This window comes from Benincasa hispida, chromosome 12 (assembly GCF_027475165.1).
Source record: "Benincasa hispida cultivar pf3 chromosome 12, pf3_genome.v1.1, whole genome shotgun sequence".
Classification (NCBI taxonomy): Eukaryota; Viridiplantae; Streptophyta; class Magnoliopsida; order Cucurbitales; family Cucurbitaceae; genus Benincasa; species Benincasa hispida.
This window is the reverse complement of record NC_143489.1, coordinates 48,462,415-48,488,651: the sequence shown is the minus strand read 5'-3', so window position 1 is coordinate 48,488,651 and position 26,237 is coordinate 48,462,415. Positions and strand designations below refer to the sequence as shown.

The 26,237-nt window shown below is 38.2% G+C and overlaps 1 protein-coding gene across 10 annotated transcripts; it reads left to right on the top strand.

Moving 5' to 3' along the window:
* The first annotated feature begins 1,529 nt into the window (after positions 1–1,529).
* MRL7-L (Thioredoxin superfamily protein) lies at positions 1,530–11,041 on the top strand. 10 transcript variants are annotated; one of them, XM_090308516.1, is made up of 6 exons: positions 1,530–1,770; positions 2,059–2,237; positions 2,656–3,160; positions 10,233–10,314; positions 10,405–10,516; positions 10,616–11,041. In XM_090308516.1, the coding sequence occupies exons 2-6, from the start codon at positions 2,180–2,182 to the stop codon at positions 10,741–10,743; spliced, it is 885 nt and encodes a 294-aa protein (XP_090164642.1). In that variant the 5' UTR covers positions 1,530–1,770; positions 2,059–2,179; the 3' UTR covers positions 10,744–11,041. The 10 variants fall into 10 exon arrangements, with proteins under 10 accessions (XP_090164642.1, XP_038876051.1, XP_038876052.1 ...); XM_039020123.2 differs by having other exon boundaries at positions 2,610–3,160; XM_039020124.2 differs by having other exon boundaries at positions 1,637–1,802; positions 2,610–3,160.
* Positions 11,042–26,237: the final 15,196 nt, after the last annotated feature.

Genomic DNA, 26,237 nt, shown 5'->3' with positions numbered 1-26,237 from the left:
GAGATGTGAGTCATCTAAGTTAGGGCAAGTGAGAGATTTTATTGGGTATATTATACCCTAGTTTATTGTATTGAATATTCATACTTTACCTTACATTGTATATTAATACTTTACTTTCCCACTCGTCTTTTATTGTATTTTGATAAATTCTACTAGCTTTGGACAAGTTAGAGATCGTTGGGATTGATGTCCTAAATCTAATGTATCTTGTGGTTTATAGTTTTGTTAACACAAATCATTTATCTAATAAAATCAGAGGTATTTTATTTGACGACTAGACTGCATTAATTCAATCCAATAAACTAAAACCAAGGATATTTTATGAAACTTAAGCATGTATGTGGAGACATATAGGTGAATCATGTTTAAGTAATAACCTAAATGGTGTATAGTAGATGAATAAGATTGGGTACCTTATCTTGGTTTGTAGATGTTACAATTGTTGTAAGGTGCTACAAATGATCTGATCCTGATTGTTCATGTGGAGACATGCGAGCGGAGGTATTCTATACAAAGAGTTTGTATAAGATCGGACCACGAAATGAATAGACTCTCTATATAACACTGTTACTAGAAGAGACTTACATTTCACTAGGATGACCATAGGAGACTTGACCTTAATCCTAAATGAGTTATGAACTTTTGTTTATGACAGTAACGCTTTGATCTGTATGGGTGAGAGTGGCCATGATAATCGACTTAATAAACCTACCATCTTGGAGATTTGACTGATTAGGGAGCTGGGAACACAGCGACACAAGATGGAATTCACTCCATCCCATTTCTTGGGAAAGTAGATAAATTGCTCCCTTAATAGCTGGTTCCGGATCTTGAACAATGAGATCTCATCCTTTCACTGGCTCGAGAGGTGTTAGTTTATAGTTGGACTATAAACTGTTTGTTCATTAAAGGAATCAGTGGTACTTATGGAGTTAGATGTAACTGTAGGGGTAAAACGGTATTTTAACCCAACTGTAGTTATAAGCATATGTGAAGGGTCGTTCTGTTGATTGGTTATATCCATAGACAGAAATAAGTCTACAGTACGAAGAGATGTAACTATTGGTCTTTAGTTGAATGCCCAGTAGTTAATGAATATTGATTAATTGGATTAAAGGAGTTTAATCAATTAATCTCATATTATTGGAGCTTCTAATCTGTAGGTCCATAAAGTTCCCTTGATAGCTCATTAAAGGAAATACAAGAGGAATGTTTTGATGGTTCAAATTAATTGATGGAATAATATATTGATGAGATTAATATGATATAGTTAATTTTATATTTGATCTATAATTAAGAGAGAAATATTTAAATATGATTCAAATAATGATTTTTTAATGAATCAGATTCATAAGAAATTAGTTAATTTTGAGAGGTGAAGGAAAATAAACATATGATGTTTATTTAATTAATTGACTATATTCGTTAAATTAGATTTAATATATATAGTTATTTATTAGGTTTGCTAATTAATCAAATAAATGTTATTTGATTAATTGAGCCTAAGGAAAAATATAAAAATACTTGGAGAAGTGGAAATCTTTTGCCCAAACTTAAAAAAAAAAAAAAAAAGATTTCATTTTGAAAACCTCCAAATTCTCCCATTAAGTAGAAATTTTTCGGTTTTCTGAATTCGTTTGGGCAATATTCCGATGGGACGGGACTGTTAAAAGGGGAAATATTTGGAGACTTTTGGAAGATTCTGGTTCTGGGAGTTGAGGGGTTTTTACAGAAACTCAATGACCATTTGAGCTTGGTTTTCAATTCTTGGTTAGCCACACTTATCGCCTCTCCTTTCTCCTGTATACTTCTCCTTGTAAAATTCTGGGCAAATTCTACAAGCTAACAAGTTTGTTTATCGAAGTTTTAAGTTTCATCCTAGCCAAACGAATTGGAAATTGACACTTTCATTTACAACTGTGGAATTACCTTCTGTTTTTGTCATTTCCATCTCTCTGTATTTTGTTATCACTTCTTTATTGTTGTATTATGCTATGATTTTATTCAAACCCATTTCTCAAAACAATAGTTGAGTTCATACATTGTTCATCTTTGTAGAAATGGCGCTGCAACATACACTAGGTTTACCGTCTCTGGTTTTGCCTTCTTCCAATTGCAAATTTGAAGGGGGTACTTTATTTGTGCCAACGAATTCCCAAACAAGCAGTGTTCTTTCTTCATGGAAGTTAGAGTGTTCTTATGCTTCATCCATCTCTTTGATGAAGTTTCCTTCCCAGGTAATGTCATTCTCTAATCCATATACTTCTACATTTTGGTATATGGTATAACTTCTTTTACTGATTTTGGATGCTTAGCAGTGTTTTACCTAAGATTGTAGCTGATTTCAAAACTTCTTGTAAGAAAGCTTTGAAAGTTGATTCTCCAACAACTGATTTTAGAGTGATTGACTGTATGGTAATTTGACATTTATGTTTTAAACATGGTGCAACAACATACTTATCAATAAATCATTTTAAGAGAATGTAAATAAGCAAATATTTTTTTTGAAACAGTGCTTAAATAAAATTGTATGCCCAACTCACCCTTAGTTCTTGTTTCTTGTTACTTGGGGAAACTAACTGTGAAGCGCTTCATGTTATGATCTGTAGGGTAGTTGTTTTAGAAGCAGCACTCTAAGGGCCTATAAAACTGCAGGGTCACTCAGGTCTGGTGATGGAAAGAAGAAGAAAGGACAAGTAGATATGGACTCCGATGAGGAAGATGATTCTTCTTCAGAAAAGCAGCAAGACCTTGAGCTTATGGATGCTGAGGAGAGACGGGAATGGAGGGAGAAGATTAGGGAAGTGATTGATATGAACCCCAATGTTGAGGAGGAGATAGACAACATGGAAAAGAGAAGGATGATGCAAAAACTTCTCGCTGACTATCCTCTTGTTGTGGACGAGGAGGATCCTGATTGGCCCGAGGATGCTGATGGTTGGGGTTTCAACTTGGGTCAGTTTTTTGATAAGATCACCATCAAAAATAAGAAAAAGGATGATAAAGATGATGATGATAAAGATGACACTGATAATGAAATAGTTTGGCAAGATGACAACTACATTCGTCCAATTAAGGACATAACAATTGCTGAATGGGAGGAGGCTGTGTTCAAAGATATTAGTCCACTAATCATATTTGTACATAATCGCTACAAAAGGTATGCTCTTTGAATTCATCTAATTGCCTGTCGTAAGATTACTAAGAATAGGATCTTGTGCGGGGTGAAATTTTTTTTCATGGCTTTGATTGACATTTATCTCATGTATTATGTTTTTCCTTTTGATTCCAAACCTGCAATGCAATGCAAGGATCTTGTTTGGTATCCACCCTCACCTCCACACAAGAAAACCCAACAATGTACTAGGAACAGGGGAATAACAACCCTGCGAGTGATTCTTATATTATGATAAATGATAGTCTAGCAAGTCCACAATATCAACAAGAAATCCTCAAGAACATAAATGAGATTTTAACAAGGAATTCAAAAGGAAACAAAACACCAGCACATTCGAGAGAGCTAGAAATCCTCTTGTAAGCCTCAGGTTCACCAAAATTTCCCCCATGGATAATGAGCCTGAAACCCCTATTAAAACCCTCAGTTAGACCACACCTGCAAGTATAATCACCTTTTTAACGTCCCTCTAACTAATTGTCTCTTGCAAATCTCCTTTTTTTACCCCTTCTCTCTTATGTGTATATAATTGGAGGTCTCACAGATCTCTATTCGTGGTAGTTGATATCATTTTATATTTTTCATATTTGCATTTTATTCACTCAAAGGGATGTTCGATAGCAAGAGGTTAGGAAGTCTGGAGATACTCTCCAACTTTTGGGTTCAAGTCTTAGGTTAACTTAATAACTTTACCATAAATGGGCTGGCCCTTTAGGGTGGGCAACATGAGCATAATGGAAGGAGTAGGGTCTTTGATATTTATCAGTCTCTACTCAGTGCGATTGTAATTGTTGAAAATAGGGTTATTAACCTAGGGGCGTTTATGTAATTGTGTAGATCCCTAGGGTTTCCTACTGTCTATTTATACAACGTGTCCCTGTGTATTCAGTGTATCAGATTAAAATAATAAGAAAAGTCTCTATATCGTGGTTTTTCTTGCTGTACTAGGGTTTCCACGTAACTGTGTTATTCTCTTCCCTACTCTTTTATTTTTTAACATGGTATCAGAGCTAAGCGACGAAACCCTAGCCGTTATGGAAGAGAATCAAGCACAATCATCTTTTGTTGATGGAACTTCGGGTTTTGACATGAAGACGGCTATTCGAGCGGTCGTAAAAGAGTGTTTTCAAGCAGCCTTACTGGAGTTACTTTCGGCCGTCCAACAGCAGTCAACGGAGAGCCGCCGTCTGTGGGAGCCGCTGCACCAGACAGAAGCTCCGATCGATGGACAGGCAGATTGCAGACAAACAAATTCAGTCATTCCAGGTTGCAGGTTGTTGCCTTCCGCGCCGACGGAGTCCGCCATGCCATCACAGACGTCTGCGCCAGTCGGGGTCGCGTCGGTCTACCATTCCACATCAGGTCGGATCGATCTACAAAGGGCAGCGCCGAACGCGAACGCGACTGGGTTTTCCGCACCAGATTTGTTCGACCAACGACCTCCATCACGAACTGGGTTTTCCACGTCGGTCGACTACCTTCTCGAACCGTCCGGTCGGCTGGGTTCTTCACAGATGCCGGTGACCTCCTTCCAGCTGGCGACTGCCTTCCAGTCAGCGACTGCCTTCCAGCCGGCGACGTCTTTTCAGCCGACAGTAGCTGCCCTGTTTCCAGCCGCGTGTGGTTCGACCCATTACCCAGACGATGTGAGACAACAGTTGGCTTATCTTCAACAACAGATTTCAGATTTGGATACGATGTTTGGCGCAAATCCCCAAGTTCAACCAGTCTATTCAGAAAACCCGGTAAACTCGTTCCCTGTTTTGCCAAATATTTCTCATTTATCTGGTTCGATGGGCAACTCTGCAGGATTTCTTGTAAGGGAAAAATTAAATGGCCAGAATGATTTCTCCTGGTCCCAATCAATCCGAATGGCCTTGGAAGGGCGTCACAAATTTGGGTACTTGACAGGGGAGATTCCGAAGCCAGCACCAGGCGACCCACAAGAACGAATCTGGAAAGGAGAAGACTCGCTGTTACGCTTTGTTTTGGTGAATAGTATGGAACCTCAAATAGGCAGACCATTATTATATGCTGTAACCGCCAAGGATATTTGGGAGGCAGCACGAGATTTGTACTCAAAGAGACATAATGCCTCTCGACTATATACGCTTCACAAACAGGTCCATGAATGCAAACAAGGATCCATGGATGTTACATCTTATTTTAACAAACTATCAATGCTGTGGCAAGAGATGGACCTGTGTTGAGAGATTGTCCGGAACTGTGCACAAGATGGGGCTCAATACTTGAAAATTACAAGGGATTTTAGGCACATGTAAAGTATCACGCAGAATTAAACCGTCAAATGGACAGATATGACCTTTCCCCGCAACAGGGGCAAAAGACCCGTCTGCAATGCGAATACGCTCATTTCCAGCACTTGGGTTATACGATATAAACAATTCTGAAGAACTTGTAAGATGATCGGTGGCCCCTGAGTCCACAATCTATGGTTTTTTATCATTTATACTAATAAGGCCAAATGAAGGGAAATTACCTGACTGTGCAATAGCACTCACCCCAACCGTACTCAAGTTGTTCTTACTGTCAACAGAAGACTGCTTCTGAGTCTGTTCATCTACTGAGTCACTTACCAGGGCACGACTAGTATTAGATTTGTCATGAGACTGTTGTCGCTTGCTGTTTGGAGGCTTCCCGTGCAATTTCCAACACTGGTCTTTTGTGTGCCAGAGCTTCTTACAATGTTCACACATAGGTAGGGTTTTTTTATCGCCATCAGCACTGGACGACTTTGCAACGAAGGTGGTGACGGGAAATTAGACGTCAATTACTTGACAACTAAAATCCCTTGGACGCAATATGCGATGCATGTTCTTAAGATATGCGTTGATAGTCATGCGTCGATGGTCATGTGTTGGAGTGAATATGCGTTAATAAATGTATGCGATGACCATGCGTCCTGTCACAAGTTTTCTTGTGCTCACATCAAGTATAACGCGAACGCAAGTTTCTCGGATGATTCGAGGTCGAACTCAAGGACTTGTAACAAAATTGATGCGGTAATATGCATGCGGCGGTTGAATAAAAGAATGAAGGAGGGGTTTCTATACTAACTCTACTCCTACTCCTAAGTAACAGACAACGCAATGAGAAAATGAATGAGAGGTAAAAACACGACAACTCTTGACATGAAACAAATGGATGGAAAAATGGATAAAATGTGGAGATGTCATCATTGCAACTCTTAGAGTGACCGCAAGGGCAACCCTAGTCAACGCAAGCTATGCAATCATGCTACACACACGTGAACCTAACTCTAGGACGTATGTGGTGTATCTGCGATATTGCCGAGAAGCCTATGCCTACCTAGACCTCCATAACCAGCTCACTAGCTCTCGCCGCATGAGTGTGGCTGCCGTATAACCCCTTATCCTACTTCCTGGACGCATGTAATATCCGATCTGTAGGGTGCATACGCTGTGTGATAGCAAATGGAGCTTATCTCTAAGTTCCCCATTCTTGTTTATGCGTTCCAATCCGCTCTTCGAGTCTTAGATTTGGAATTTAGACTACTCTCTCAAGTATGCCTAAATAATGAATGATGTGCTCATAAGACAAGGTAACCGCATGAACTTTGTTGACATAAGATTCTTCCTATCTCTAGTGAACAATGCATATAGTGCTTAATGCGACCAACCACTTACTCTCTCGGGCAGTTGGTTGTTGCTGACTTTACTCATAGGCAAGCTTTGCGTTAGCCTATAGACAGGCGTTGCCACAACTTCACACTTAAGCAAATAAAGTTACTCACACACTCGCGCAACGCACACCTCTCGGTGGGTTGCTACATGCTTCATATTCTTAATCCACATGACTAAGTATGCGATACCCAAGCAATCCCACTAAGTGTTGCAATGAAAGCAAAGATGCTATGTAAAGAAGATGGAGATGGAGTTGAAGGAAATATAGAAATGTATTGAACACAAAATGTATTAATTCCTTAATTCCAAAATGTAGTACAATACAATATAAGAAAAGAAGGGAAAAGGAAATGACCGGCTGGAAGCAAAGACTTACTTCCAGCGGATGTGCATCAAGGCTTCCGGTGGTGCCATGGAAGGGCGGTGGAGCTGACTCTCTCGAGATCTAGCTTCGGTTGAAGGCTCCGGTTGTCACTCGGAATGGATGAAGGAGGTGAAGAACTCTCAAGCGTCTTCTCACGTATTTTGTCTGCATCACAAGGATCCGCCCTAGGCGAACCTCAGGCGAAAACCTTGGATAGTTTGAATTTTTGTTCATCGGCTTCTATTTATAGAGCTTCGATCGCTGACAGCATTAATGGACTGCTCTGAGTCTGACATTCGGCGCGTTAGCCCTTTTCTGAACCTCTGCCACTAACGGCGTGGTAGGTGAAATGTCAACATCATCTTTTGATTTCCTCGAGGTAGATGCGTTGATGCGTTCATTCCACCAACCTTGCGTTGATCCCATTCGTATGCGTTATTGCGTAGCCGTAATCATTCAATGACCGCATTCGCTTAATACCGCAACTCTACACGATGACCGCAATTGCTTGACGAGCGCAACTCCCATGCGATGGACGCATACGGCTGATTACCACAACATCCATGCGTTGATCGAATGCATTCGCCTTGCGATGGAGAGTTTCTCCGCATGCGGTCGTCTATGCGGTGGTCCGGTTTCCGTTTTTGCGTCCACTTCCCGTGTTAGTTACAAAAATAGAACATTGAACGCATAATAACGGGTTAGTCGAGATTCAACATGCTGAACGACGCAAACTCATTTTATCGTGAATTCCTAGCATAATTGCCGCATACTCTGCCTAACGACCTTCATAATTCTAAGTAAAAGGCCTATCAGAAGGCAGCTGCATCAGTTGTAGGAATGGGATTATTCATGGTGTACGACCGATCCTCTTCTAGCCGTATTTCAGAGCAGACTTCTCTGAGTGAAGGAGTCTATATGAGTCCTCCTCCTGGGTTCGAGAGTCTATTAAAAAACAAGGTGTGTAGATTGAGGAAGTCGTTATACGGATTGAAACAGTCTCCAAGGGTCTGGTTTGATAGGTTCACAACTTTTGTGAAAGCACAGGGGTATGTTCAGGGGCATTCTGATCATACTCTTTTTTATAAAAAGATCGATATCAGGGAAGATAGCTGTTCTTATTGTCTATGTTGATGACATTGTTTTATCTGGGTTTGATGATGTAGAGATCATGAGGCTCAAAACAGAGATGGCCTGAGAATTTGAAATTAAAGACCTCGGGAAGCTAATATACTTTTTGGGAATGAAAGTGGCTCGCTCAAAAGAAGGTATATCAGTCTCTCAACGAAAATATACTCTGGATTTACTAAAGGAAACAGTCATGACTGGGTGTAAACCTGTTGACACACCAATAGAGTACAATGCGAAGCTCAGTGATAAGAATGATAGAGTTCTTGTTAATAAAGAAAGGTATCAGCGGTTAGTCGGGAAGTTGATCTACTCGTCTCATACAAGACCAGATATTTCTTATGCAGTAGGTGTTGTCAGTCAGTTTATGTAAGCTCCATGTGAGGATCATATGACAACAGTTAAACGTATCCTCCGGTACCTGAAAGGAACTCCTGGCAAAGGTCTAATGTTCAGAAAGACCGATAAACGATCCGTTGAAGCCTACACTGATTCTGACTGGGTAGGGTCTATTGTTGATAGAAAATCAACGTCTGGGTACTGTACGTTTGTCTGGGGTAATCTAGTCACCTGGAGAAGTAAGAAACAAGGAGTTGTTGCTAGAAATAGTGCTGAGGCTGAGTATAGGACCACGAGTCTGGGATTTGTGAAGAAATTTGGTTGAAGAAAGTGTTATCAAATCTCTAGCAAGATAATGAACTTCCGATGAAATTGTTTTGTGACAATAAAGCTGTCATCAGTATTACAAATAACCCGGTTCAACACGACAGAACTAAACACGTAGAGATAGACAGACATTTCATTAAGGAGAGGTTGGCAGTGGAAACATATGCATCCCTTATATTCCTTCAAATCAACAAGTTGCTGATGTACTTATAAAAGGGTTACTGAGACAAAGCTTTGATTATTGTGTAAGCAAGTTGGGCCTTGTCAATATTTATGTTCCAACTTGAGGAGTGTTGAAAACAGGGTTATTAACCTAGGGGCATTTATGTAATTTTGTAGACCCCTAAGGTTTCCTACTGTCTATTTATACAGTATATCCCTGTGTATTCAGTATATCAGATTAAAATAATAAGAAAAGTCTCTATATCGTGGTTTTTCTCCCTGTACTAAGGTTTCCACGTAACTGTGTTGTTATTCTCTTCCATACTCTTTTATTTTTTAACAGTAATGTGGTAAGCTCCCTGAATATTCATTACTCTTGTGCCACTACCAGTACTACAACCATTGTGATTTTCCCTTCCATCACTTTTCGGGTGTTGTGGATATCGTGTTTCTTCATCTTGCAAAACTTGCTTTGAGATGTTTGAAAAAAAGAAGAAAGAGTAACTTGCAGGATATAATTAGGAGGAATTAGTTGCTGGACTTGGGAACTGCTATAAGTTGGTCCTTTTCATTTTCTCTAAAAGAAGAGTGTCCTTGGCTAGAGGCCCTCGTATTTCTTGGATAGGAATGATGCAAGGGGAAATTGAGGGTCTGATACAAAAAATTGATATCTATTCTTCAACATTTTATTTTATTCATGTTTACTTTTTGCAATCATTTTAGATAAGTTTGGACTGCAGTTTCCATACCTTTCCAGTTATGTGTTCAATTGTTATACTTTCTCATTATCCCCCATGGCCTTCTCTCCAAACGCCATCTCTATGTTGTTGCCCACACTAATGTGATTTGTCTCAATATTTGATTTCTCGATTTAACTTGTTGGGAATATGGAGGAGCTTTGGATTGTGGACTAGTGTATTGTACAATCTTGAACAGTTAACTTCGAACAATGCTTAAACTGTTATGCTTGTAGTGGTTTAACAATAACATGAGTTATAAGATGATCTGTATTATATGACGGAAATTTGCATATTTAGAGAATCATGGCTTGTGTGTATTTGTCTTCACTTAGGCCAAAGGAAAATGAAAAAGTTCGTGAGGAGCTGGAGAATGCTGTCCACATAATATGGAATTGCAATCTACCTTCGCCAAGAGTATGTCTTTCCTATTTGTTGACTGTAGTTTACTCATCTCTCTACTTTTACCAAATGTCATTATTTTAAACGTACTGTTGTTGACTGCAGTGTGTTGCCGTCGATGCCGTCGTTGAATGCAACTTGGTCTCTGCTCTTCAAGTGTCCACCTTTCCAGAGATTATCTTCACTAAAGCAGGGAAAATCTTATACCGTGAGAAGGGTAAGTGCGAAACGAAGAGAAAACATTGTGTGAGTTCTTTATTTTTTATTTTTGCTCCAATTTTTTGTGAGCTGAGCTCCGAGTTTTGGTTTGGTTCAGGATTTGTAAGTGCAGATGAGTTGTCCAAAATAATGGCATTCTTCTACTATGGAGCAGCTAAGCCACCATGTTTAAATGACATTGGGGATTATCAGGAGACGATCCCATCAGTTTCTATCGATGCTTAATTGTACCATAAAAGGATAGGGTATGAGCTAGTTTAAAAGAAACTTGAAATGTAAAGTATGCTCTTTTTGATCTGTTGTAGATGAGAAATTTCAGTCCAATCAGTTTGTTGGGGCCAAATATTTTTGGAAAGGCCAAAGAACATCAGTTATACAACTTTATGAGCTGTTTAAGGGTATTTCAGAAATATGAGATGCATCATAACTTAAGATGACAGCAACAAGAGCAGGCAGTTGATTAACTCCTGTCATTATGTTATTTTGTTCCTATTATTATTTATACTATGTGCCTTCACTTTTATTTTGAGTTTTATAAGTCAACTACTTCCATAAGCTGTGTAATTTGAATTACCTCCAATTCCAAAATATGTTGAGCAATTTTTTTTCCTCTTTTGTACGTTATACATCGATCGAAAGAATCAATGATGTCACCTTTTTAATAGCAGTTGAATTGCAAAATTGAAATCTGGGGGCAATCACTTTACAATCTAAAATATTTATATTGTATTTTCATTTTTTTAAGAACAGAAATATAATTTTTTGTCGATGAAATGAAAAGAGACTAATGTTTAAAGTATAAGAAGCAAAAGAGCAAAAATATAACGAAACATAGAGTTAAAGGATCAGTTGATGCACTTAAATATCTTGACTAGATGACACATCCATAACACACCTATCACATCCCTATACAAAAGACATCTCTTTAATACAACACGTGAATATATGATTACGTGGAAAAAATAAAAGCACTCCAATTAAAACAAAATTTTTAAAAGGTGTTGATTAATCACTTAAGAATATTTTTAAATATTTTGAAATATTTATAGAACTTAGATTAATACTTCTTCCAAAAGATAAGTTTAAAATATATAATTGGAACATCTTAAAACATAATTAAAGACTAAATATAACCATACAAAATATTCAAGTAAGTCAGATGTATCCTTGTCAATTTTGTATGTATACATGTATGTTATTAGGGCATACATGAGAATGAGAAATGCTTATAATTCCAGCATTACAAAGGAAAATAAAAGGACAAATAGAGCCATTTTGGGTGGACCTTGGTTGCAACTAAAAAACTAAAAAATATTTTTGAAGAAAAAAGAAGAGGAAATATGAGTTTTTCATGTGGTAAATTTTGATTGGACCACTGAGCCAGACTATAAAAGATGGGTACAACCTAGATGCATGCAATTATTATTCTTTGTTTGTATATGGAATTGTGGTATAAAGAATTAAGTGCATGCTATACTACATCTATCTTTATGCATCTCATCAAATTGTCCAATCATATTATATCAAGTGACATATTTTATTCTTTTTATGTGTACGATGAGAATAAGATGCATAAAAATAGTTTCATCCGTACACCTGAGATTACTCTTGTGGCATACATACATGGGTGATGTGTAATAAAGTGAAGGTGTTAAAGATTATATTCTTATAATAAAGAGTATGCCAAAGGGATATACATTAATGAATTGGAATTTAGTTTGGTTAAATCCATATCCATTGACACTTTTGTTGTTGGTCATCTCACCATATCCAAAGTTCATCCATCAAAAGCCATATACATACACTCTTTAATTCTACCAGGTAATTCATATATATATTGTTTAAAATTTTCTTTATTACTCTGTCTCTTCATTTCTAAATAAAACAAATTGTGTCGTTTTGTTCATCTTCAAAACCACAGCAAATATCTTACTGTATTGACATGCAAAGTATTGATTGAGTTGGAAAGAAAACTCAATTTTGTAGCTCATTCTCAACCAAAAGCATATACAAGATACAAATATGATAGGATATAACGATATGTCAATTTTTAAAAAACCAGGATATGGATATGTTGTGGATACATTTTTTTTAAATTTAATTTTCCTAGGATATATGTAAACTTAATGTAAAGATACTAAATGTAATCGACTAAAAAGCATAAAATGTCAAGTTATTGACGAGAGTGCAAAATATAGTATAAAACTCTGTAATACAATTCAAAAGGCAATATTAGAGATATTGAAGTACAATAGCCAATAGAATATAATTGGTGGTGTGCCAAAGTTGGATCAATTAGAGAAGAAGAAGATTAGAGGGAGAGGCACGGAGACAAATGAAGAAGATGACTTTTTTTTGGTGACTTTGTGACGATTCAGACGTGAAGATGAAGATAAGACGATTCTAGGGTTTGATTATTATTATTTTTTCTTTTAGTTTTGGGTTGGGGGTTGTGGCCTTTTAAGATAGGTGGATTAGTTTTAAGTTGGGAAAGATAGATAAGTTTTTTTTTTATTTTTTTATTATTATTTTAATTTTTTAAAAAAGGTACAACTTGTCCTTTTCACATATCTAGAAGGAACATGCTTATCCCTCTTTAAAAATTAATTAACAAAAGAAAGAAAACAGTACGCCAAATTGTATATCGGATACTTTTCTGGACGTATTTGAGCGTATCAATATTCGATAACTGATTCTTTGCCTCACATGTAGTATTTGTGCTTCATAGCTTTTAGTTTTTTTTCCGTGTTTGCAGAAGATTCAACAATTGAGAACAACCAAGGTTTTTTTTTTTATTGAAAGCTCAAGATAGGAAGTACATCAATTCACATGTTCACTCCAACAATGATCTGAATTAATTGTAAAAGATCCAAATCTAATCTAACCCTTATGATTTATACCTTGTGTACAAGAAAAACAGGGATAGGCTTTAGATGTAACAAAGTTTCCACCTTGATCAAACTAATTTCTTAGCTGCATGGACTCCTCTTATTTCAATTAGAGGGTAGATCCTACCATGTTGAGCAAATTTAAACAATCTTCAAATTTGATGTGTGCTACTGTTTTGTTTACTATATTTGTTGCCTTGTTCTTTAATAGGTGAAAGTGAAACTACTAATTGAAGATTAGACTTCCAGCTCACTACATTTCCTCCAAATACACTGAGAGATCTTTTGTTCAAGTCCATATTTGGAAGTAATTTTGAAATGGTTAAAATCACTTTTGTGATGTTTAAAATAATTCAAAACCACGCTTTTAATCACTCAAAACCAATTTAATATTTAATTTTATTCTTTTAATCACATTTTTTTTTTTGTAATATTAAAATTGATTTCAAATGATTTAAAGCATTTTTCTATTGATTTTGAAAAATGAAAAAAATGATCTGAATCATTTTAGAATCACTTTCACATATGTTATTAGTTTCTTCCGAATCAAAATCAACATAGCCTTGAAGAAGTTCAAGTTGTTGGGGTTGATGCCCTAAATCTCGTAGGGTCCTGTAGTTTGTAAACACCTGTATGAACAAACTCTTTGTGATGTAATAATATGAGATATTTTATTCACTACTATCTACGAAATATGAGTTATTTTAGTTGCACTAACCATAAACCAATAAACTAAGATCCCTGGTTATCTTTGTAACTTAAGCATGTATGTGGAGACATACAAGTGGATCGTGTTTTAAGTGATAACCTAAATGGTTTGTAGTATATGGATAAAGGAGGAAAATCTTATCCTGGTGCTTTACGAGTGTGGCCTGCTTTGTAGATATTACAAGTGTTGCAAAGTGCTACAAATGGTCTGATCCTGACCATTCATGTATTAGACATGCGAACGGGGATATTCTATACAAAGGAGTTTGTATAAGACCGGACCACGAAATGTTAGTCTTGTTATATAACGCCGTTCATGATAGAGACTTTCATTTCACTAGGATGACCATAGGTAATATGATCTTAGTCCTGAGTGAGTCGAGAACTCTTGCTTATGAGGGCGGTCCTTTGATTTGCATGGGTGCGAATGGCCAAATCGCCGACTCAAACCTACCACTTTGGGGATTTGTCTGATTGGAGAGCTGGGAACTCAGCTACACAAGATGGAATTCACTCCTTCCTCGAAGCAGGAGTAAGTAGATAAATTGTTCCCTTAAGAGATGATTCCGGGGCTTGAAAAATATGGTGCCACACCTTCTTATGGCTCGAGAAGTGTCTACTCATAGTGGGACTATGTGAAGGAACTCTTGAACAAGAGTATCCATGAGCGGGTTCGGATCTTTTCGATTTCATTGTGACTGAATTACCACACATACATTCTAACAAACAAATATGCATTGTAAGACTAATTATAGGCATGCTTTAACAATTAAAATACATAAAAACTGAGTAAAAGTACCAATTGAAGACAATCTTCACTAAAACTTAGTCCAGTGGAAGCAACTCCTCCATGCTCCTTATCGCCTAGCAATCAGTCGCTTAACAGCACCACGATCGTCTACACGAACGGCAGCGCACGAACCAATAGCAACTGGAGACGACAACACCAATCGAAGCCCTCGGTATTCTCGGAGTGAGAATCCAAAGAGTGGACTTTGATGGAATTGGTAGAGGGAGGAGGAAAAGATGATCGTATAGAACGAACAAGCAAGTGGGAGATAGTAGATGACTATCGTATAGTCAGGTACTTGTCGTTTAAGAAAAGGTACACAATCGTGTAGGTTTTACTAAGCGACCGTCTAGCAAATGTTAAGCAATCGTTTAGATTTGCTCGGCATGCTAAGTGATCATTTAGAAATCACGTGCGATCATTTAGTGCACGGGTGTGCCATCGTTTAGGACGAGCGTTATCGTATAGGCTTTCAATGCTAAGCGATCGTAAAGTTTTCACACCGTGAGCAATTTTCTTGCCTCTTACAAAAATGAAACTAATTTTCATTTTATTCTTCAGTTACAAGAACCGAATTCAATTTTCCCACTTTCGCACAATTCCGGAGAAATTCTCGGACAATTATCTCATAACCGCCTATTTAATTAAATAATGAATATAATCATATTATATTCTTAACCTATAGTTTGATATCATATATCTACTATAGTAATTTCTCCTCTACTTGATATAAATCATATTTATATCCAATTTCCTCCAAAACAATGTATCTCATACATTTAGTCAATTATATCATATATAATTAACCAGTTCAATTATATCATATATAATCAAACTACCTCTTGTCAATTTGAACATTTCAAACTGACCCAAAAATCGATTCTCAACTTTTTCCAAGCTACCAAGGGGACCTTATGAACCTGTGGCTCGAAGCTCTAACAGTACGTGAATAGCTGACTAAACTCTTTAGCCACAAGATCCACCATCCGTTAACTGCCAGGTATTCCACTAAAGACCAACAACTAATCTCTTCTTACCACAAATATATTTCTATGTCCATCGGATATAACCAACCATGAGTACGATGACCCTTCACAGATGCTCGTAAGTACAGTTGGGTGAATTTACCGTTTTACCCCTATAGTTACATCTCACTCCTTAAGTACCATTGATTCCTCTAGTGAACTACAACATAGTCCAACTATGTGTGAACACCTCATGGGCCAGGAGAAGGTGTGTGACACCACATCGTTCAAGCCTTGGAATCAACCCTTAAGAGAGCTATCTATCTACTTGCCCATGCTTCGGAAAAGAAGTGAATTCCATCTTATGTAGCTGAGTTCCTAGCTCCCAAACCAGACAAATCCCCAAAGTGGTAGGTTTGAGTCGGCGACTTGGCCACTCGCATCCATGCAAACCAAAGAACCGTCCTCAATGGCAGGAGTTTCTAACTCACTCAGGATTGAGGTCATGTTACCTATGGTCATTCTAGTGAAGTGAGGTCTATGTCATGAACAGTGTTATATAACGAGACGTTAACACTTCGTGGTCAGGTCTTATACAAACTTTTTGTATAGGACACCCCCGCTCGCATGTCCCCTACACGAATAATCAAGAACAGACCATCAGTGACAAATCACAACACTTATGACTATTCCACAAAGTGGGCTACATCCTTAGTGTTAGCAGGATAAGGTTTCCCTCCTATATCCATATACTACAGACCATTTTGGTTATCACTTAAGACATGACCCACTTGTATGTCACCACATACATAATTAAGTTACATCAGATCACCAGGGATTTTAGGTTTATTGGTTTTTGGTAAAGCAAATAAAACATTTAATTGAGCAAAATCAAGATGTGAAGTAAAATATCATATATTATACATCACAAGCATTCGTACAAATTGTTTACAAACTATAGAACACGAGACTTTAGGGCATCAACCTCAACAATCTCCCACTTGTCCTAAAGCGAAGTGGGGTGTACAAAAACTAGTACAAAAAAAAAAAAAAAAACTAAGGCATAAAAGCCCAGTACAGGAAAATCACCCACTTGTCCTAGTCCAGCTGCGGGCGATCCTGTAGACCCATGCTCTTAAGGTGACCCTCAAACACAGTAGCCGTGAGAACCTTCATAAACGGGTCAGCAACATTGTGCTCCGAAGTGATCTTCGTGACGATCACGTCCCCTCGATGCACTATCTTGCGGATTTGGTGATACTTCTGCTCTATGTGTTTGCCGCGCCTGTTACTCCTAGACTCCTTGGAGTTCACCACTGCCCCACTATTATCACAATATAGGGTAATGGGCTTAGACATATCTGGAACAACTTCCAGCTCTGTGAAGAACTTCCTGAGCCAGACGACCTTCTTAGCACTTCGCAAGCCGCTACGTATTCCGCCTCCATAGTGGAGTCAGTGATGCACCTCTACTTAGTGCTTCACTACACTATAACTCCTCCGTTAAGAGTAAAAACTGACCCTGACGTGGACTTACAAAAGTCCCTATCAGTCTGAAAGTCAGAATCCGTGTATCTAGTAAGGATCAAATCCCTAGATCCATAAACGAGCATGTAGTCCCTCGTTCTCCAAAGATACTTGAGGATGTTCTTCACTACGATCCAGTGACCCTGGTCTGGGTTAGACTGATACCTACTGACTATGCCCACGGCGTAGTAGATGTCTGGACGAGCACAGAGCATCACATATATCAAACTGCCAACAACAGATGCATATGGGACCCGTCTAATCTCCTCAACCTCTTGAGGCGTCTTAGGACACATGTCCTTAGACAAAGTGACTCTATGCCTGAACAGTAGTAAGCCACTATTGGAGTCCTACATCGAGTACTTGCAACATTTTGTCAATATACGATGCCTGAGACAGTGCTAGGACTTTTTTCTTATGATCTTGAAAGATCTGTATACCTAGAACAAATTGAGCCTCTCCCAAATCTTTCATTTGGAATAGGGTCGCTAGCCAGTTCTTAACTGTAGTCAGTAGACCTACATCATTCCCAATGAGTAGTATATCGTCTACATACAACACTAAGAATACTACTGAAGCGTTTATGATCTTTTTGTAGACACAAGATTCATCAACATTCCGGTCAAAGCCATACGACTTGATCGCAGTATCAAACCGTATGTTTCAAGATCTAGACGCCTATTTCAGCCTATAAATGGACCGATTCAGCTTGCAAACCTTTTGCTCTTGATCTTAGGCTATGAATCCCTCGGGTTTCACCATGTAAATGGTCTCCTTTAGATTGCCATTCAGAAAGGCCGTCTTGACGTTCGTTTGCAAGATCTCATAATTATAATAAGCTGCAATAAACAGGTGGATGCGGATCGACTTTAACATGGCAACAGGCTAGAAAGTCTCCTCATAGTCGACTCCCTCTACCTGGGTATAACCCTTTGCCACAAGTCAAGCCTTGAAGGTTTGCACTTTCCCATCAGCACCCCGTTTGCTCTGGTAGATCCATTTACAACCTATAGATCTTACCCCATCAGGCTGATCTAAAAGATCCTATACTGAGTTGAAGTACATCGACTCCATCTCGAGATTCATGGCCTTGAACCATTTATCACGATTGATATCCTCCATTGCCTTCTGATAAGACAACGGATCCTCAACGTCGCCATCTACTACCATAGCAAGGATTTTCGTGAAACCCAGATAGCGAATGGGCAGGTTCACAACCCTCCCACTGTGTCGAGGTTCCCTCAACTCTTGAGGTGGAACCGACCTACTTGATGAACTACCATCAACAACTCTTGCTGATGAAGCAGGCTCTTCAACAACTCTTGTTGAAGTTTCAATAGTTTCATTGGAAAGCTCATGCAACACGACTTTACTTCGTGGACTTTGCTCCCTAATATGATCCTCCTCCAGGAAAGTAGCGTTCGTGGAAACAAACACCCTATTTTCTAACGGATCATAAAAATAACCCCCTCGTGTACCTTTGGTGTAGCCTACAAAGAGGCATAACCTCGACCGTGGTTCCAACTTCTTGGGATTTGCCTCAAGCATATGTGCAGGACAACCCCAAATGCGGAAGTGATGTAAACTAGCTTTACACCCGTTCCACAACTTCAGAGGTGTTCTGGCAACACTCTTGGAGGGAACACAGTTGTGTATGTATACCGCAGTCTCCACTGTGAAACCCTAAAACGAGTCCGGTAAGGAAGCATAACTCATCATCGAACGAACCATGTCCAACAACGTTCTATTTCTCCTCTCCGTTATACCATTTTGCTGAGATGTACCGACGCTTGGGGTTGGAAAACGATTCCATGTTTTATCAAATAGTCCTAGAATGTCGAGTCCAAAAACTCTCCATCTCGATTCGATCGAAGTGTTTTAATCCGTCTATCCAATGAATTTTCAACTTCAGCCTTGAACTCTTTAAACTTTTCAAAGGATTTAGACTTCCGTTGCATAAGATAAACATACCCATACTTTCACACCCCGTTCCAGATACCCTCATAACCTGGATGGAATGGTCACTGCAGCAGTTACCAACTCTTTTGCTGGCACTTACTGCCTATCTAACCTGTTACATTTTGCTCAAACCCTGAATACGTACATATCATCAATATACGAACATGTTAACTCAGAACTTAACACATTTACATTACAGCTATTGTTCATACATGAATATTATAACACTAGTCACTAGACAGACACATGTGTACTAACTAATACAGGTCTTCAATTACGCTTCCTTCAACCTGTTTCTTTGAGTGGCAAAGCAGTAACAGAAAAGTCTTTTGAGAACTGACCACTGCCTGAAAGGAAAACATTTGAAAACATGAGCTAGAAGCCCAGTGAGTGACTTAATAAAAACACAAATCTCATGCTTAAACTGAAAGCTTGAAAACATAATACTGGAACTAAAATAGGGCAAGCAAATGTGTACATAAAATCTTTAAAACCATTGTATATGAAACCTGATTCTTAGTTGAGAATGAACATTCATCGCTCTAATTTCCAACGCCAAGCCATGGCCAGATGAGACCCCTACTCCGATCTCTTCATACTGAACTATGGTTAGGAGAGATCCCTACGTCGAACTCTTTAAATATACCGATGGGCATCTCAAGTAACTTCCTTTAACATAAACATTGATAACTACTCTTAAACACCATTAAACATCATTATTCCCTAGTTGAGAACAAGTATACATCGCTCTAGCTCCCAACGTCTGTTATCGACCAAGAGACCCATACTTCGGCCTCTCTTACTGGTATATGGCCTAGGAGACCCATACTTTGGCCTCTCATTTAGAACTACCTACGTGCACGTGGAGTTTTCTATGTACCGTCAACACCTTAGATTCATTTATTTAGATACCTTCCTTACCTTCAATAACCGGCTCACTTAAGCTACCAAGTTCTCGAAGAGCATTAAAAGAATAGTTTTCAAATATAGCATAGAAAACTCTTTAGGATAGCTCCCCTACCTTCAGTATTCCTTTTCATTATGTTTAGGAATACCAATGCATGTACTTTGACAACCTCATGTATTTAAAACATAGTACATCAAGCTTCATTCAACCTTAGCTTTAACCCCAACGCATGCTTCATACTTTGTAAAATAAGTTGGCTTAAATCATGTTGAACTAGCTTGTAAAAACCACTAGCATGCGTTAGACATGGAAAACATACTTGGAAAACTCATACATTAGTAAACATCATGCATGAATCATGCTTTCAATCATAGGAATAACTTGCTTGGAATCACATAAAATTTAGTATGAGAATAACTTTGCTCAATCCCGCGACGTCGTATTACTTACGTACATGTGCTTATAACTGAGTACCGTCATACCTTAGGTACTTAACTAGGATACCTTCTCATTGTCCTTCAGTATCCGTCGTATAACTAGTCATAAACATTTAGTTGAAAACTAAGGCTTAGTGCTCAAACCATCATACTAGTTCATCATGAAAATGGAGTTACTAAAACATGCTGAAAGTATTTGGACAAGATAACATACTTAAATCATGTCAATTTCCATATAAAACATGCTTTACTTAGCATGAGAAATAACCTTCAAACATATGTTGCTTGGCACTTCATATAAACACTTAGCATGAGAAATAACTTCAAAGAAATCTTGGTTTCTAAATCATTAAAACATTAAATCACCACATAGTCACTCACAGTTCATCGGGGCTCTTAACGGTTTATACGCCTTTCCTAGCTCTTCTTGGCCTGAAAGGACATAATTCCTGGTTAACTTCCTTAGAATTCTTAGCAAAATACCTCAACTAGTTCGTTTACTAATGGAACTTTCCTCATCAAAACAACATTGCTAGTGAGATAACCATTATGAGTGAATTCATCCTTATGAGCGAGATCCTTAGAGCGAGATCAAGCATATCATTAGCAAAACTTCAACCTAGCGATACTCACCACACCAACGTGATTCAACCCAAATTTCCAACGAGATTTCTTTCTTAAGCGAGATCTTTAGCACAAAATTAGCGAGATTATCATCCTGAGCGAGATCCTCATGCTTCTTATCTCGCTCTCACTTTCCACGGTGAGCTGTTTGCTTGTTCTTCCCAAGCAGCTGTCTGCTCATGCACAAATTCTCTATTTCAACTTACAAAATTTATAACTCAAAATCCAAAACTCTTTTCAAGAAACTTCCTTCTACAAACTTTTTAGAATTGAGTTAGCAACATTATCTTAAAATTTAAGCTCGAAATTTCTCGTCATTTTATCTAGAGATTCAAAACTTCATCATTGGCTCCAATTCAAGCAGCTGCCTGCTTGTTCAACAGTTTCCAGTTCAAACTTCAAAAATATATAACTCAATTTCCAGACCTCATCTTAAAAAGTTTCATTCTACAAAGTTGTTTATAACTAAGTTAACAATATTACCTCAAATTTTTAGCTCAAAACTCTTCGTAATTGTCCTGGAGCTTCAATTCTTCACTGATAGCTTAAATTCATCAGAGAAACGAACCCTTCGTCTTTATCTTGCCCCTCTGGCCTTATTTCGGCAAGTTTTACCTCCAGCAGCATAGCCACAGAAAATAAACACATAGAGCTTTCGAATTCCACTGGAATTACACAAATAGCCTAAGTAGTTTGAATAAACTGACCCAATGAATTCGACCTTCTTGCTTATATCACCGCCCAAAATCCAGCATGCCCTCCTTGTGCCACCTTGCCCACTATTGATGATGAAGGGCTAGGATTTAGCAAATTTTCTTTTGCTAACTTCACTCACAATATTACTTACTACATCTCATTAGATGGCATGGTTTCATCCATATGCTTATTATGCATTCCATCATCAAGCATGACCTTTTTTAGCCTAGCCGAGTTTTGTCTTACTTTTACACTTAGCTACTCAAGAGCTTATTTCTTCTTGCTTCCATCTTCTATTCTTCCTAAGGCATGGCTTCATTAAGCTCATTAGAAGACATCACATTACTTACTCTTACTTAAAGTAATTAGGGTTCGGGTTTTACACATACCTATATTAATCATTAGTAAAACTGATAAAATACTCATTGCCACCTCGGGCTCGCACATTCATAGGACCACAAAGGTCAGAATGTACTAATTGAAAAGGCTCTTTGGCTCAATAACCTTTTCCAGTAAAAGACCTTTTAGTCATCTTACCCTCAAGGCAAGATTCGCACATCGGTAAAGATTTTTCTTCTAACTCACTTAGAAGTCCATTCTTCACCAATCTCTCAATCCTATTGAGATTGATGTGCCCTAATCGAAGGGGCCAAAGTTGGGCATTTTACTTTGGAGAAATTCGTTGACGTTTATTTTGAGTTACGACAATTTTAAATAACTCTGTGTTATGGAGGGAGCTTATGGCTAACAGTCTTAGCACATACAAAATATTTTCTAGATACGTTGTACAAATATTAACACCATCTTTGTGAATAAACGCTTTATCTACATTAAACGAAATAGTGTATTTACATTGTAGCAAGCACTTTACAGAAATAAGGTTCCTCTTAAGTTCAGGAACAATATATACATCATTTAAAATAAGAAACCTATTTTGTAAAGATAACTGGATCCCTCCCACTGCCACAACTGAGACGACGTGCCTGGTGCCTACTCGCATCGTCATCTCACCAGCCTCCAGTTGTTGCCAGGATCTAATCCCTTGAAAAGAAGAACAAACGTGATGAATGGCGCTCGAATCAATTATCCAGGCAAAATCATCATTCTCCACTAAACAAGTTTCAAGTACAAGTAAATCATATTTACCTTTATCTGCCTTAGCCTTAGCCTTGGCAACCTTCCTTTCCTTCAACCAACGAGGACAGTTCCTCTTCCAGTGTCCATCCTGGTTGTATGGGAAACATTTTTCCTTTTCAACTGTCGACGGACGCCTTTTTGGGGCGACAAGCGGCGGGTTAGCAGGCACCTTCCCTTTTCCCTTACCACCCTTCTTCTTATTCCCTTTTGCAGAGTTAGAAGTAGAAAGTACAAACTTCATTCCTGAGGTCGAACCTCTATGGAACGTCCTGGAATATGAAGCAACATTTGCCTCAGCCTTCTTTCTCTCCTTACTATTTAGTAAAGATTGGTAGGTCTGCAACTCGTTGAGGAGAGTTGTAAGGGTGTATTTCACTTTGTTAAGAATCACATTACTAACAAAGTGCAGGAAGCTCTCCAGAAATGAATGCAGAATTATGCTTACCTGACTGCCCTCATCGATAGTAGACCCATTCAACTCCACCACATTGAAGTGGACCATAATGTTAAGCACATGTTCACGAACAGAGGTGCCTTTTTCCATTTTGGAGTTGAATATATACTTAAGAGCCTCATGTTTGAGCTGTTCAGACGGTTGTCCAAATATCCCCCGCAGGGACTCCATGATCTCACACACTAAGACCATGGGCTCATGCTTCTTGGCCAGGACGTCATTAAGGCTTACCAAGATATAGGCTCGGGCCTTCTCATTCGCTTATGTCCATCGCTCGTATGCCTCTCGAACATTTCGAGTGGCAATCGGAGCTGAAATAGGAGGACAGACTTCCATAAGGGCAAACATGAGATCCTCGAGATCAGTATCATCGTGATCATATGTTTCCATCTCGAAAAGTTATCGTCAGTTAATTTCTCGGTACTAAGCAAAGCAATTGTGGTTGTGGCCATTTTCAAAATCTTGTTGCTAAAAAATGAACAAAATTTTTATTAGATTTGGCTAAACCACATTTTAACCAATTAATTTTGCAAAACAGTTTCAAGTACCTTAAGTGAAAGACTTCTATTTTGCAATGATACCCCAGGGAGGCAGGACAAACGTTCACCGGTGGGGTGATCAAATGTCCCTTCACTGGGATGAGACCTTCTCAACCATTAGGCAAAACCAACTCTTTGAACTAGACCTAACAACCACCATTTATTTGGTCCAGAAATGTTAAGCTTTAACAATTCTGCGTAAGTGTGACCCCTCGCTTTCGGTGCCAGAGTCCCGCCCTAATGAGCCCACCGTAGGGAAAAAAAAAATTAGGACGAGAGATTAAGTTTTTTTTTTTCAGGAGATCAAATAAAGAAACACACAAAACTGCCATCCTATAAGGGGACACTTCCAGGGTGCCTCGAGGCGATGTGCAGTAACTTTATTCAATCCAATGAGGGAGACCGAGGGATATGTTGTCGTACTTCCCACTCTCACTTACTATGAACACTCTGTCCATCCACCTTGATGTTCTACCTAGGGGTTCATTAACCTAGACAATTTGGCTACTGATTTTAGTCTAAGTCATCTTTTTAAGTCTGCTCATAAACAACTTTTTGTCTATGAAATATGAACAAGTTCAAGTAGTCACATTTAAACACTTTAATGGACTGTCCTTTACTTGCATGCATGCATCAAATCTATCTAATTCACCTTTCCAAGTAAGTTCTCAGGTAGGGGTGTTATGTTTCCGTCAACTTAAATACCCCAGCCTAGACAGAACTTGCCTTAGACAAAAGATCTCTTATAGATAGATTTGCTACACTTTAACCTTTCATTAGTTAATTTAATCCTATTAAACTGATTAAAAGATTAAAGGCTAAAGGTTACTAATCATATTAGGACCATGATCTTAGGTCTATGTTATCCAAGTTTTAAACATTTTAAAACCATAAATTAAACCTAAGTGTTTATAACGCTTAGGTTTTCCTTCACTGGGATGCATACATGTCTTTCTTATTGGTTTTTAGTTCTAATTTCTCTTTAACCTTTAAAAGGAAACAACTAAAGCACATTGCACATAACTAGGTGTTTATAACGCTTATAAAGAAACCTATGTGTCATGCTTTATGCAATGTCCGGTCATTATTATACATAACTTTTATATACGTGTAATAACCAAGCAAACATGCTTTCCATACACCCTTATACTATAACAATTATAATATAAAGATGATGCATGTAAATTCTTTTTATACATGCATAAATATAACTCTATATTATATGATGCATGACAATGCTCTTACATAATTAAATCGTACTTCTCTAAATTATAACATTTACAATAAAGAGATGATGCATGACCAATGCATAACCTAAGGTGGTATTTACTATATGTGCATACCATATGACATATAAATAACCATACATCTCATGTAATAAACCAAGGATTAATGACCGGGATGAACCGTTACAAAATCGGAATGAAATAACTCTATCCATTACATTTTCAATCAAGTAAACTGGTTCACAAGCGAACCGGGTCTTGAATCGCCAGGTGAATCTCCACCGTTTAATAAACGCCGCAGGTAAACTATCGCTTAGCGCACATTAGATAATAGCACAAAAAAGTTAAACGATCGCTTAGACGACAATGAGGCTGCGAAACCTGATCTTCTAGGCGATCACTTAATGTGGCGAAAGGTAAATGATTTACCATGCGATTTTTTCCACGATCATTTAGTTAGTTACTAAGTGATGAAGCTTGCTGAGCTAAATGATCGTCTAGTGCTCGCGCGTTAAACGACACCCGAGCATCTGATACTCAGCGATTGCTTACCCCATCGTCTACACAATCCGATCAACCCTTGATCATCTTCTTCCTCAAAGAGCAGCAACCCTTGCTTTGAAATTCTTCACGAACGACTCAAGACTCAAACTAACTTTGAATTACAGGTTCGGTAACAATTCGTTATGCCCAAAAACGCAGAGGCCTTTAAAATTAAGCGAAAATGCAAAAGAATTAATCAAACCAGAGGTTATATCCTAGAAAACTACATTAATTTGCACATCCACAAATAATTTAACAATTAAACAGAGAGCAGATATGTACCCACCACGAATGTATATGCAATTCGTTGCATCAATGA